This window comes from Anopheles darlingi, chromosome 3, assembly GCF_943734745.1.
Source record: "Anopheles darlingi chromosome 3, idAnoDarlMG_H_01, whole genome shotgun sequence".
In the NCBI taxonomy this organism is placed as follows: Eukaryota; Metazoa; Arthropoda; class Insecta; order Diptera; family Culicidae; genus Anopheles; species Anopheles darlingi.
The window spans coordinates 61,842,042-61,852,041 of record NC_064875.1 but is presented as its reverse complement, the minus strand read 5'-3'; the positions used below and the strand labels follow the sequence as shown (position 1 = coordinate 61,852,041).

Genomic DNA, 10,000 nt, shown 5'->3' with positions numbered 1-10,000 from the left:
TCGGGATACTGTGAGGCGGCATAGAGCGTCGAGTAGCCGCCGATACTCCAACCATACAGGATGATGTTTTCCGGTCGAAAGCCCAGCTCGTTGATTGCAAACTGAACCACTGCATCGATCGCGTTTTGATCTTGATCTGGATACGGACGACCCTATGCGAATGCAACGAACCGTACCATTAACCTTGCTATCAAGATAATGGATTTGTCTTGAGTACTTACGCTGCTACCGGCGAAACCTGGATGGTTCCAGCCCAGCACGGAATACTGCAAATCGAGTGGCGTTGACATGATTCCGATTTCGTAGAAGCTTGCATTTCCCTCGGAGCATATTACGAGCGTTTTCCCGTTGGCACTTCGATGCCGGTTATCGACGATGATCGTATCGATCTCGTTACCATCGGTCGTCTTCACTTTATTCCGCTTTGCGTTCAGCTGGGTTACCAGTTTGGTGCGACCCTCGATCAGCATCGGTTCTGTGATCACGAGAGAGAGAAAGAGTCAGAGATAATGTAAACGAAGTGTCGGTAAATGCTGATACAAACTGCCCGGTACTTACCGACATAGCTCTGCAGTAGTCGCACCGAACCGGGATATATCATGCGAATGCCAAAGGTGTGAATGGCAACGTAGGCCGCAATCTGACACGGAAGTGATGATATCCACAAGCTTTTGTTCCGCTGACTACGCTGTTTGCGGCTGCAGAAAGCAATAAAACGTGAGTTCCTTAAGGGTTCCAAGTTTTCCTTAGTTCCTCCACACATCTTACCTGCCACCCTTGACGACGTAATCGATTGGCCATTGGCTAAAGTCGAAATCGTACCGCCGGAGGGCCGTTTTCGGTTCTCCATTGCGGGCACTGTTCCGTTTGGCATTCTCGAGTGTCTCCGCGAACCGTACGTATGCCACGTTCATCGAACGGCCAAGACCGCGCATGCATAGCGAAACGGCCACCAGCAATCCGATGCCCGTCGTAACCTTTGCAAAGGTGCCAACCGATTCGGCCACAAAGTAGCCCCGCCGGTAGAGTATCGAGATGAGAATCGGTGAGGTGTAGTAACTGAAACTCCACATGAGATTAAGCTGGTGGACAGGGAGCAGAGTAGAGCATGAGTTTGCGAAATTGATTTGCGTGCCAAGGAGGAAGTACTCACAGCTGTCAGGATCTGATCTCCATACTTTTCCAGTGCCCCTGGTTCGTAGCCCTCCTGTACGGAAGGATTCCGCATGGTATTAACCGATTGTTCTGCACTACCAATGCCCCGTTTAGTTACCTTTGATCCATCGTACTCCTTCAGCAGTCTCGGGGTAAAGATAAACCTATGGAATGGCATTATCCTTGCTGCTGTTGCTGCTGTTCCGGGTGGTGCGTATGCGGAATTGTGTATCCTTCGAGTGTTGTGCTACGACGTAAGCAAACGGTGAGCGTATGCGCACCACAGCCTTCGCGAATTGCTGGAGTGTGTAGCGGTAACAGTGGGTTGCACGAAGGGCCACGTTTTCCTTCAATCCTTACGAACTCTACTCTACGAACCAACCACTTCCCGTTCTACCACTTATCGACGAAGGACGACGGAACGCGCAAAAGGTTGAAGCATTAATTAATCACTAGCAGGCGGATTACATGCATAAATTGATATCTCCACAGAGCGTTTCAGCAAACCACTTATCTAACAAAACATCACCCCCGTCTCCCACCTTTTTCCGTCGCTCTCTTCCTTTTTCCTACAACGAAATGTTGGTGTGATTTACCGATTGTTGTGCAGGTGTCGGCATGACCATGGACTGCTTTCTTCTCAAAGAAGATTGATTCCTTCTCGTACCAATTCGTAGCACATTACTATTCAACTTTCACAGATTTCTCGTAGGTCAATTACGAGATTTTGTTATTTTCGTCTTATTCCTTTGAATAATTAAAAAATTAAAAAAATGTAACAATCTTGGGCAATCTTTCTAACAACCTTGGGACAACTGATTTTACAAGCCGGTGCCACATGAAGCGTAAACCTAGCGTAAATTGCAGCGTAATGCCAAAAAGTACATGCAATTTGGCATTACGCTAGAGTTTACACTTCGTGTGGCACCGGCTACAGACGTTTCAAAAAACGCCGCCCAGCTGCAACCGTCAACAGTTTTTCCGCGTCTTCGTCCATTGTTCACGTATTCAGAAAAGATGGGGAGTTTTAATAGCAAAGTATCGCCATCGAACGATAAAATACGCAATGCCGAGCAGGGTGAAGAGCCAACTACCGATCCACGATCGCCGACACTGCACATCAATCGAAGTCCCATCAGTCCGGAGGTAAGCCTACTGCGACGGCGCTTTTCTCATCTTCCGGATCTTTAATCGCTTCCGATCTCTGGACGACCCTTTGCAGAAGGGCGGTGTATCGCGTGCATCCATCACGAAGGTAAAAGATCTGACCTTGATGCTAACCGAAACGGAGGAACCGATGGCCACATCTCTACAGACACCGACGCTTAATCAGCTGCCGAAACGCTTCCAGTCCATCATTGATCCACGATCGCCCAGCACATTCACGCGCACACCGCTACTGGTGGACACACAATCGGTAACGCTGGATTGTAGCAATCTGACCAACGTCGTTTCAACACTACAGTACGATGAGGATCATGGCGAAGCTTCCTTCAAGGATTGCGACACGGAAGGGCTTCCGGTTAACATTTGCAGCCTACAGATCGAGCATGATGACGATGAATCGGCCCCGATACTGGAGGAGTCAACTGATCCGAACGAGGTGACGGTGTTCGAGGATGCCGAGGTCGTACCGTTCGCAGGTATTGATCCTCGCTCACCCTCCATTGCTATTGCGCGCACCCCCATGGTGTTGGGAAAGGACGAACATGATGACCGCACCGAGATGAAGCGAGAAGCCTTGATGGAACAGGTAGCGAAGGAAGAGGATATGAAAAGAAATGTCGAAGGACAAGAACACACACCGAAACAGAACGATCTCCAGCAGCAAGAGCAGCCGCAGGGTGATGAAGCTGGTCGGGGAGAACCAACAACACCGAAAAAGGATAAACAGTCACCGTCGTCCGGTGGGCTGAAGGCGGGCGCCCGCACACCATTGGGGTGTGTGACGAACATCGGAGCGGCGGGAAACAACATTCGCAGGCTAGCACTGATGGGCCAGCTGAAACAGAAGAACATCGCCACCGACGAGCAGAAGCTTATCGCACGCAGTCCAAACACCGGCAGCGCGGAATCGGTTAATTCCGCTGCGAAGCATGTGAACCGTTCGCGAATTCCAAAACTACGCCTCTCGTAGCAAGGGCAGGCGTATAGAGTATAATCCGTCTTTCTGCAACCATTCTTTATCGTTTGTTTAATAAAATTCTTAACCGAACTGACTTCTAACCAGCGCGTGCCCCCTTCTTTTTTTCCCGATAGGTAAAGCAGGCCAGTCGAGGTTACTTTAGCGAATTCGAGTTTTGCAAAGTATTTTCAAGTTTCTGAAAATAGGCTACAAAGTAACCTAAAATATTGATAATTAATACTGTGCGTGTGTAACCCGCTTAACTCCTTTTTCTATAGTGAGCAACAAAGTGAGCAATCGTTAGGTGAGAAGACCAAACATCGAAAACATCGAAGAAGCCGGCGCTCCAAAACACGCGAACAACTCCGAGTCGTCGTCATCATTTTTGTGCTCCTGCAACGTACGACGAAAATATGGCTTATCGGGATCGTAAACTGGCGGCACCTAAAGTAGCGAACGCGTGGCGTTTGCCAACGCCGCCACCTCAGCCGGGCGGCCAACGGAAACCGGGAACGAGCAACGCACGCACCGAGGATCGCATGGCCGGCTCGAAAATACCGCAACCGAAGACACCATCCTCTACGGCGGCTGCTACGACGACCACGGCCATGAAGAAGAGTGCCCAGGAGAAGTTTAACCAGGTCCAGCGGCAGCACGTGGAAAAGGCACGCCAGTACGCGACGGAGTACGTATCGAGCGAGGAGGAAGAGGACGATGCTGATGCCGGGAACACGCGGCTTGACGGTATCGGCCGGAACGATGGATCGTCTACACAGAATATTCTCGGCTCGGTGCTCAAGAACTACAACGGCGCTCCCTCGGATATGGGCAAAACGCAGGAATATTTGCAAAACTTGCTCGAATCACGCAACGCCGTGTGTCTGATCTGCATCGGGACGGTTAAGCGTGCGGACAAGGTATGTTCGTCATCGACACGAGGGTCTCTGGTTATCCTTTCTAAACCATGTTTTGCGCGATTTACAGATATGGTCTTGCCAATCGTGCTACACATTCTTCCATCTGCTGTGCATCCAACGGTGGGCCAACGATCGCATCTCGATGAAGCGCATGCACCACGAGGAGCAGGAAGGCTACTACAACAATCGAGGCGAGTACATCCCGAAGCCGGTTCTTTCGGTGCACTGGGACTGCCCGAAATGTCGCCAAGAGTACGAACCGGTGGACATACCGCGGCACTACGAGTGTTTCTGTGGAAAGGAACAGGATCCGGCGCAACACCCTTGGCTAATACCGCACTCGTGTGGTGAACCGTGTGGTAAGCAGCTAAAGCCGACTTGTGGTCATCACTGCCGATTGTTGTGTCACCCGGGACCATGTCCACCGTGCCCACAGACGATCAGTGTGTCGTGTCGATGCGCGAAATCGGCCGCGAAAACGATCCGCTGTTCACAGGGCTCTTGGACCTGTACGGTGAAGGTAGGTAATGTGCCGAACGTAGTAGGCCTGGTAGGAGATTTCAGATTGAACACTTGTCCTTTCATTTTTACCCCGTAGTGCACCCGGAAACTGGACTGTGGTATACACGAGTGCACGGAAAGGTGCCACCCAACCGGTGAGTGCCCACCGTGCCGGAACCGTAGCAAACAACCGTGTCTCTGTGGGGCCCAAAGCAAGGAGGTGAACTGTTTTGAGTCCCGGTGGCAGTGTGAGAAGGTTTGCAACCGGCCGTACGCCTGTTCGCTGCACAAGTGTGAACTCCGGTGTCACGCTGGTCCGTGTGGGGAATGCCCACTCGGTAAGCCACGATCGTGTCCCTGCGGTCGAACGCAAACACGGGCTGCCTGCTCGGAACGTATTGGCACCTGTGGCGATACTTGCCAGAAGATGTTGGCTTGCGGTGTTCACCAGTGTATGGAGCGATGTCACGAGGGTGAGTGTGGTAGTTGTCTTGTGTTGGTACAGAAAACGTGCCGCTGTGGCCAGACGAGCCGAGAGATACCGTGCTCCAAAGAGGCCACCTGCGAAACGAAGTGCAAGAAGGTGCGCCGTTGTGGTCGGCATCCCTGTAATCGTAAGTGTTGCGATGGTCAGTGTCCGGATTGCGATAAGGTTTGTGGCAAAACGCTTTCGTGCGGACGGCACAAGTGTTCCTCCTGCTGCCATCAGGGAGCTTGTTATCCGTGCAATCAAAAATCCACCGTCAAGTGTCGGTAGGTTCAAAAGGGCTCTAGGTTACCCCGAACATTTAGTCTCTTAATGACCTTCTTCTTCATCTTTTGCTCCCCACTAGATGCGGCGGAACGTCGACGGAGGTAGCGTGCGGTCGGGAGAAGAAAGCACATGCACCCAAGTGCACTCTGCCCTGCCGCCAGCCCGCCAAATGTCACCATCATAATCCACATGCGTGCCACGCCGGAGAATGTCCACCGTGTGTGCAACCGTGCGGTGAACAGAACGATACGACTAACTGTGAACATCCGTGTGAAGCCAAGTGTCACGATGCGGTCACGGTGGTAACAAAGGATAAGCACTTCAAACCCGTCGGTCCGTGGGATGTACCGCGGGAGACGGTGGAAGTGAAGCGTCTGCCGCATCCGGTTTGCGAGGTGAAGGTACCGGTCATGTGTCTGGGTGGTCACGAAACGTCCGAGTGGCCCTGCTACAACTCGAAACCGGCTTCCTGTGGCAGGCCATGCGGGCGTCTGCTGAAGTGCGGGCTGCACCGCTGTCCTCTGCAGTGCCATAAGGTTACGCATCGGGCCAGCACAACGCAAGACTCGCGCTGTGAACCGTGTGCGGCCGGTTGTGTCGTTCCTCGGCCGGCAGGCTGCGTACATCCGTGTAAGCGCCGTTGCCATCAGAACCCCTGCGAACCGTGCATGGTTTCGATCAAGGATAAGTGCTACTGTGGCCTGACACAGGTGTTTTATACCTGCAACGACCTCTACCCACCGGTTGAGGGAGGAACGGATGAGTTGCAAGGACGACGTAATGCCGTGCTGAGTTGTGGCCAGAAGTGTATCAAAAATGTAAGTATTACCGCCTCGCTACTCTCTCCGTGTTACTTGGTTTGTTACAACCATTTGCATTACTTGGTAGCTTTCCTGTGGGCATCGTTGCACATCCGTCTGCCATCCGGGAGCGTGCCCGAATCCGGAGCTCTGTACAAAGAAGGTGAAAGTAACGTGCCCCTGTAACCATCGCAAGGCAGAACTCCCATGCAATGTGGCGAAGGAGAGCGGTGGTGCACTCGAGTGTGATGATGGGTGCGAAGCCATCCGTATCCAGCGGCAACAGGAAGAGCAGGCCAAGGAGGACGAGCGTCGGGCTCAGGAAGAGCTAGCCAACCAAAGGGAGCTGGAGGAGTACGAGCGGAAGTTCAACCGTCGGAAGCACCGTGAACGGAAGCGCCACGAGGTGAAGGAGCAGGAAAGTCGCAACCTTTTGCTATACATTTTGCCCGCACTGATCGTGCTGGTAGGAGTCATTCTATATTTTGTGTTACTACAATAATGCTACTGTGGCATCGTTTTGTTTCCGTTTTTGCCCTTTTGGATTTGACTGAAGAGTGTGTGAGTGTTTGTGCATGCCGGGTGAAGTGTGATAGATAGCAAGATTCCTCTTTTTAGAAAAGACGAGCGATTTTAGAAGAATTTCCTTTTAGTTTTTGTAACAAGTCTACCAAATAAAGAAGCATTTTCATACAACATGGTTTTCGCACAATAGATTTTTGCATAGCAATTAATGATTATCCATAGCAAGCGAAAAGCATAATGTTCATTGGACGACTCACTTTGCCATAATAATCAACACTTCTACAGGCACATGGGGAGTTCACTTCAATTATTCAATTTAGCCCGGAGCCGTATTGTCCGACACATTCTGTGGGTCATCCAAACATACTTAGCGCTACAACGGACGAGCGGGTTGTTGTTTCAGAAGAACAACTCTCGTTACATTAGATTTCGTTTTGATATTAATCTCTTTTTATTTCATCGTTAGCGGTAGTTAAAAAGGTAACACTTTTTTCGTTAGAGGATGTCGTTAAGAGTTAAAATAAAGCAGCAAGTGCACGAGTGGGCCAATCCGAGATGCTCCAAAAGGCCGCAAATATCTGGCGTGGTGACTATTAGGCATAAGATTTGGTTTAAGCATGCTCGGTACATCATTATGTAGCCCGTCTGTTGCTGCCACTCCTTAGAGTCACGCGCAGCGGCGCCCATTATTCCTTCTTTGGTTTTTTGTAATACCACGCGGCCAGCAACACCGAGGAGCTTAGGATGGTGGAGACGCCAAAGTTGGCCAGCAACATTCGGTCACCGGAATCCAGCATGATCGTGTAGATGCGCGCTGGTTAAATTTAGGAAAGAGCCGTTAGAAAACTATACCCGGACGGGAGTACCAAAGCCAACAGGGCACTTACTTGAGTTGGTGAAAGCAGAAATGCCCCACGTGATCAAACTGACCGATGCGGAGTCCTTCGAACGCAGAATGGCGATCAACTGCATCACCTTGCTCGTTGCACCAACCGGGGTCGTAAAGGGCTGCAAAAGGAGAACAAGGTAAGAAGGGTTCCAGAACCAGATGAGCGATAGTTATGGCTTGCATAGAACGTTCGCGATACCTACCACAAGCATCATAAGCACGGACGATGGAATGAGCCCGGTAGCGAAACCAACGAAAAGGACACCATACAGTCCAGCCCACAGGTAGGCTCGTTGGCCAAGCATCGAAGAATACTTCAGCACGAAGTAGACAAGTACATACTCCTGTACCAGCAGAATCGGGTACTCCAGGTAGGACAGAAAGGCGTATCCGTTCGTAAAGTTATACAACATCGTCACGGTGTAGCTCGCGAGCTCCATGAGTAAGCCATTTACGCTGAGACCGGTGGCGGATTGCAGTCTCCGGACCGTCTGGATCTGTGGAACCTTCGAGATGAGACACGAAGCAATCGTCACGATCGACAGGAGATCGGCCAGCACGTACAGGATGCCACGCTCGTCTAGGATACCCATTTTTTTGCTCTAGGATGCTTATACTCCTCGCTGAATTTGTCACACAACTGTCTCGATTCGCAGGGCACAGCAATACTAGCACCTAAAAATAGGAACAGCCCGCCCGATTACCGAACCGGCGCGTTGATGCAGCAACACACATAATCAAAGCGAAAGATTATGATAGAGAAGAATAGGTGCATTTGACAAATAGAATTCTAACTGCAGTACGTACCCGGACGCACGAAGATGCACTTTTCTCGCTGTCAGCCTCTACGTGTTTAATCAAAGCTACCCGGAAGCACAGTTGCTACGGCATCAGCAATGACGCACTCACTTGGCCACGCGTCGCGGCATGATTATCGACCCAGCGTCAATTTCATGCGATAATCATTCGCACGATTCATCCCCGATTTTAGCCACCCAAAAGCCACCAGTTTTTTTACCGCGCCTCCATCGCAACATAATGTTTACAAACCGGGCCAACATTGACAACTGTGGTTGGTGGTGTGCGTGAGCACGGCCAAATCATGTGGGTAGCATAAACTCAAGGCCAACGATGTTTTCCCATGCTTCGCACTCACCTTGAAAATGAGGTTCGTCATCAATCCAATCGGGAGATCCAAGGAAGCGGTCTTCGAATATTCGCACTCATTTTTCGGATATCGGGAGCATCCAGGTACACATTTTTTTATGATTCTCGCTAGATTTTTGTATTATTGAATTTCTTTATCCTTCTCCGACGGAGTATTACCCTCTCTTTTCGCTCATCGACGATGGAACAGGAGAGGTGGTTTCAGCAGCATGCAGCATCAATCTTACACACACCTACACACCATCCTTTCTCGCTATCACCCGCGACCACCTCATTAAACATAGAACATTCATCATAGTTTAGGGGATAAAATAGTAGATAGGTTTAAACTTAAACTTTGAAACAACTACTATCATAAAGCAATGGAAATCATAGAACAGCACTTCAACTGTGCCAAGGGGGATTGGGGAATGTTACCGCGTGTGCGTTGGTGGGCACCCTCCTTTCATCCCTAAGTTGGTGCTAAAACAGTCAATAAAATAATAAAAACGTACCACTCGCACATACAGCATATAGAAACAAAACTGAAGGGGAGGATAAAAGGATGTGAGATAAGAGAAGCCGAGACCTAGTATTGCCCTGATCCTTCGGTCAGCGCCGAAGCCTCTAGCTCAGTCGTACGCTTAGATCACCTTGGCCTTGGATACATTTTACTGTTTTTTTCGTGCGTGTATATACGGCTACAAGGACTCGACAGATAGAGCATGAGGGCCATCATTAACACGGGGGCAAACGCACGGTGCACGGTACACGGTGGAGTCTTTCTATCATCTAACCCTTTTTCGGGAAGGGCACCTGAACTATCTTGTAAAGGACCTCTACCACATTTGTTGCTACAGTTATTGGACTCACTTTTTTGTAGCTTTCCTTTCCCTACTATTATCGGATACTTTTTCCTGCACCACTCCTTTCCCTGCTATATAGTGTGCAGTATTGCCGTCCCTTTTCTTCTCGCATACGCGCGCACACACACACAAACACCTTCTTACTGACCTACTATCGGTTTACTACGTTTAATTTCTGCTGCTGCTGACTACCTGCACTAGCACGTCCACTATCTGTTTTCCTGCCGCTCTGTGTGTGTTTTCGCGCGGTTCTTATTTTACTCATTTTGAATTATGTTTCTCTCGTAACCGCACACCCAGCTATCGCTTCTCGGCTGCAGAA

At 50.1% G+C, this 10,000-nt stretch overlaps 5 protein-coding genes across 10 annotated transcripts in view; 2 read left to right on the top strand and 3 right to left on the bottom strand.

Annotated features, from left to right (window-relative positions):
• The window catches only part of LOC125957408 (phosphatidylserine lipase ABHD16A), a 3,215-nt gene extending 1,325 nt beyond the window's left edge, over positions 1-1,890 (bottom strand). Inside the window, exons 1-7 of one of the 3 annotated variants that reach the window (XM_049690088.1) lie at positions 1,698-1,890; positions 1,274-1,554; positions 1,154-1,207; positions 769-1,082; positions 559-698; positions 222-475; positions 1-152 (exon numbers count right to left, since the gene is read on the bottom strand). The exon at positions 1-152 is cut by the window's left edge and continues 198 nt beyond it. In XM_049690088.1, coding sequence (XP_049546045.1) covers positions 1-152; positions 222-475; positions 559-698; positions 769-1,082; positions 1,154-1,207; positions 1,274-1,333 — 974 coding nt within the window. In that variant the 5' untranslated portion in view covers positions 1,334-1,554; positions 1,698-1,890. The other 2 variants (XM_049690087.1, XM_049690089.1) reach the window with 2 other exon arrangements.
• A 274-nt stretch (positions 1,891-2,164) lies between these two features.
• Positions 2,165-3,326, top strand: LOC125957417 (uncharacterized). The gene is made up of 2 exons (XM_049690101.1): positions 2,165-2,301; positions 2,378-3,326. The coding sequence occupies exons 1-2, from the start codon at positions 2,173-2,175 to the stop codon at positions 3,290-3,292; spliced, it is 1,044 nt and encodes a 347-aa protein (XP_049546058.1). The 5' UTR covers positions 2,165-2,172; the 3' UTR covers positions 3,293-3,326.
• A 325-nt stretch (positions 3,327-3,651) lies between these two features.
• LOC125957390 (NF-X1-type zinc finger protein NFXL1) lies at positions 3,652-7,005 on the top strand. The gene is made up of 5 exons (XM_049690056.1): positions 3,652-4,197; positions 4,265-4,717; positions 4,796-5,451; positions 5,532-6,270; positions 6,341-7,005. The coding sequence occupies exons 1-5, from the start codon at positions 3,694-3,696 to the stop codon at positions 6,752-6,754; spliced, it is 2,766 nt and encodes a 921-aa protein (XP_049546013.1). The 5' UTR covers positions 3,652-3,693; the 3' UTR covers positions 6,755-7,005.
• Positions 7,006-7,204: 199 nt separating this feature from the next.
• Positions 7,205-8,712, bottom strand: LOC125957426 (solute carrier family 66 member 3). The gene is made up of 4 exons (XM_049690114.1): positions 8,474-8,712; positions 7,870-8,341; positions 7,665-7,785; positions 7,205-7,591 (listed from the first exon to the last, which is right to left on the bottom strand). The coding sequence occupies exons 2-4, from the start codon at positions 8,257-8,259 to the stop codon at positions 7,464-7,466; spliced, it is 639 nt and encodes a 212-aa protein (XP_049546071.1). The 5' UTR covers positions 8,260-8,341; positions 8,474-8,712; the 3' UTR covers positions 7,205-7,463.
• A 199-nt stretch (positions 8,713-8,911) lies between these two features.
• The window catches only part of LOC125957385 (F-box/WD repeat-containing protein 7), a 31,467-nt gene continuing 30,378 nt past the window's right edge, over positions 8,912-10,000 (bottom strand). For all 4 annotated transcript variants that reach the window (XM_049690047.1, XM_049690050.1, XM_049690049.1 and 1 more), the window contains one exon: positions 8,912-10,000. This exon is cut by the window's right edge and continues 1,335 nt beyond it. The gene's annotated coding sequence lies outside the window, so the exon portion shown is untranslated.